Source organism: Monodelphis domestica, chromosome 2 (assembly GCF_027887165.1).
Source record: "Monodelphis domestica isolate mMonDom1 chromosome 2, mMonDom1.pri, whole genome shotgun sequence".
Classification (NCBI taxonomy): Eukaryota; Metazoa; Chordata; class Mammalia; order Didelphimorphia; family Didelphidae; genus Monodelphis; species Monodelphis domestica.
The window spans coordinates 56,987,135-56,989,416 of record NC_077228.1 but is presented as its reverse complement, the minus strand read 5'-3'; the positions used below and the strand labels follow the sequence as shown (position 1 = coordinate 56,989,416).

The 2,282-nt window shown below is 40.6% G+C and overlaps 2 protein-coding genes across 2 annotated transcripts; both read left to right on the top strand.

Moving 5' to 3' along the window:
* The first annotated feature begins 302 nt into the window (after positions 1-302).
* On the top strand, positions 303-825 carry LOC130457089 (actin-related protein 2/3 complex subunit 1A-like). Its single transcript, XM_056815470.1, has one exon. It carries the CDS (start codon positions 433-435, stop codon positions 823-825), a length of 393 nt encoding a protein of 130 aa, XP_056671448.1. The 5' UTR covers positions 303-432.
* A 171-nt stretch (positions 826-996) lies between these two features.
* On the top strand, positions 997-1,545 carry LOC100012645 (actin-related protein 2/3 complex subunit 1A-like). Its single transcript, XM_056815469.1, has one exon. It carries the CDS (start codon positions 997-999, stop codon positions 1,543-1,545), a length of 549 nt encoding a protein of 182 aa, XP_056671447.1.
* Positions 1,546-2,282: the final 737 nt, after the last annotated feature.

Below are 2,282 nucleotides of genomic sequence, written 5' to 3'. Positions count from 1 at the left end.
TTTACATATTGAAACAATTTTTTTTGGTTTCATGTGACTATATATATTTGTAATGTGTTTTACTTTTTTGTTTGTTTTGTCTTTGTCATCTCAATGGATGGAGGACTGGAAGGAGCAAGGGAGAGACTAAAACTGAAAAATGAAATTGAATTAAAAAAGAATTATGAGTAGCAATGTCATCAGATAACATTTTTGATATTATTATTGTGGATATTTTTGTTATTAATATCCAATTGTTTTCTTTTCCATCCTCAGTAAAAGTTCTCATCTTTGTCTGAAATTTGAAATGTCATCTCCCCGGCCTCCGTCTTCCTCCTGCCGCCCGCTGGAGCTTATTCACGTCGACTGACCAGAGTCCGCGAATCCTCCGCTCTGGGGCCCGTCCGCACCCTCCCCATCCCAGCTTTTTCCCTTTTGAAAACACTAAGAATAATGTCCTTACATCAATTTTTACTAGAGCCAATCACCTGCCATGCTTGGAACAGAGACCGTACCCAGATTACCCTTAGTCCTAATAATCATGAAGTCCACATCTACAAGAAGAATGGGAACCAATGGATGAAAGCCCATGAACTGAAGGAGCACAATGGACATATCACAGGTATTGACTGGGCTCCCAAGAGCGATCACATTGTAACTTGTGGGGCAGACCGCAATGCCTATGTCTGGAGTCAGAAAGATGGAATCTGGAAGCCAACCTTGGTGATCTTGAGGATTAATCGTGCAGTCACCTTTGTGAAATGGTCTTCCCTGGAGAATAAATTTGCTGTAGGTAGTGGAGCTCGACTGATTTCTGTGTGCTACTTTGAGTCTGAAAATGACTAGTGGGTGAGCAAACACATAAAAAAGCCAATTCGTTCTACTGTCCTTAGTTTGGACTGGCACCCCAACAATGTTTTGCTGGCTGCTGGATCTTGTGACTTCAAATGCAGAGTATTTTCTGTCTACATTAAAGAAGTTGATGAAAAACCAGCCAGTACTCCATGGGGTACCAAGATGCCTTTTGGTCAACTGATGTCAGAGTTTGGTGGTACTGGAAGTGGTGGTTGGGTCCATGGGGTCAGTTTCTCTGCCAGTGGGAACCACCTCGCTTGGGTCAGCCATGATAGTACTGTATCAGTTGCTGATGCCTCTAAAAATATGATGGTTTCACAGCTGAAAACAGAGTTCCTCCCACTCCTGAGTGTGTCATTTGTCTCTGAGAATAGCGTGGTGGCTGCTGGCCATGACTGCTGCCCGATGCTGTTTAATTATGATGATCGTGGCCCCTTGACCTTCGTCTCCAAATTAGACATTCCAAAACAGAGCATTCAGCGCAACATCTCTGCCATGGAATACTTCCGCAACATGGACAAGAGAGCCACAACCAAGGATCGCAACACTGCTCTAGACACACTACACCAAAACAGTATCACCCAAGTGTCTATTTATGAAGTGGACAAGCAAGACTGCCGCAAATTTTGCGACACCGGCATTGATGGAGCTATGACAATTTGGGATTTCAAGACTTTAGAGTCTTCGATCCAGGGGCTACGAATCATATGAAGCTGTATTTCCACTCTCTAGCATGACAGACATTTGATAGAATGCAGCTCGAGCACTTGCATGAAGATGGGAAAGACCCTACCACAAGCCAACACTGAGAAAATACCCCTTGCAGATGTTTTGTTATTGTTGTTTTTTGAACATAATTGGTGATCGTATTGGTTTAAAAAAAATCAGCAGTGATGTCTTTTTGATTGGCTGTTTCATTCTATTCTTGACCAAAGCTGCTCTTTTAAGTAGTTTATTGTGGGAACTTGTCACACTAAATTAAAGGGGGATTTTATGTAAATTGTCTGCTAGAAAAATAAAAAAATTAAAAAAAAAAAGAAATGTCATCTTGAAAGTGTTGGCAGCTGAAGGTTGAATTTTCATTATATCGCCAAAATCTTTGCAAACCAGTAACAAATTCCATTTAAATAACTTTTTTGAATATACTCATCTTGGGTCAGTACAAACAGTGAATCTACCATTTAAATTTCCACTTTTTTGCCATATAATAAATAACCAGTGCAATCCTAGGACTGATCTCACTAATGTCCACTATTCAACTAGATGCAGCTACATGGTATAGTGCATGGATTGCTGGACTTGGAATTGGGAAGAGCTGAATTCAAATTTTACCTCAGACACTTACTGACTATATGGCCTTCAGCAAGTCACTTAACCTTAATGTGACTCATTTTCCTCAGCTGTAAAAGAGGGGTAATAATAACATGTACTACTCAATTGTTTGGAAA

Excerpts from the sequence above, each read along its gene's own strand:
- LOC130457089 (XM_056815470.1), top strand. The coding sequence starts at position 433 with ATGTCCTTACATCAATTTTTACTAGAGCCAATCACCTGCCATGCTTGG.
- LOC100012645 (XM_056815469.1), top strand. The coding sequence starts at position 997 with ATGCCTTTTGGTCAACTGATGTCAGAGTTTGGTGGTACTGGAAGTGGT.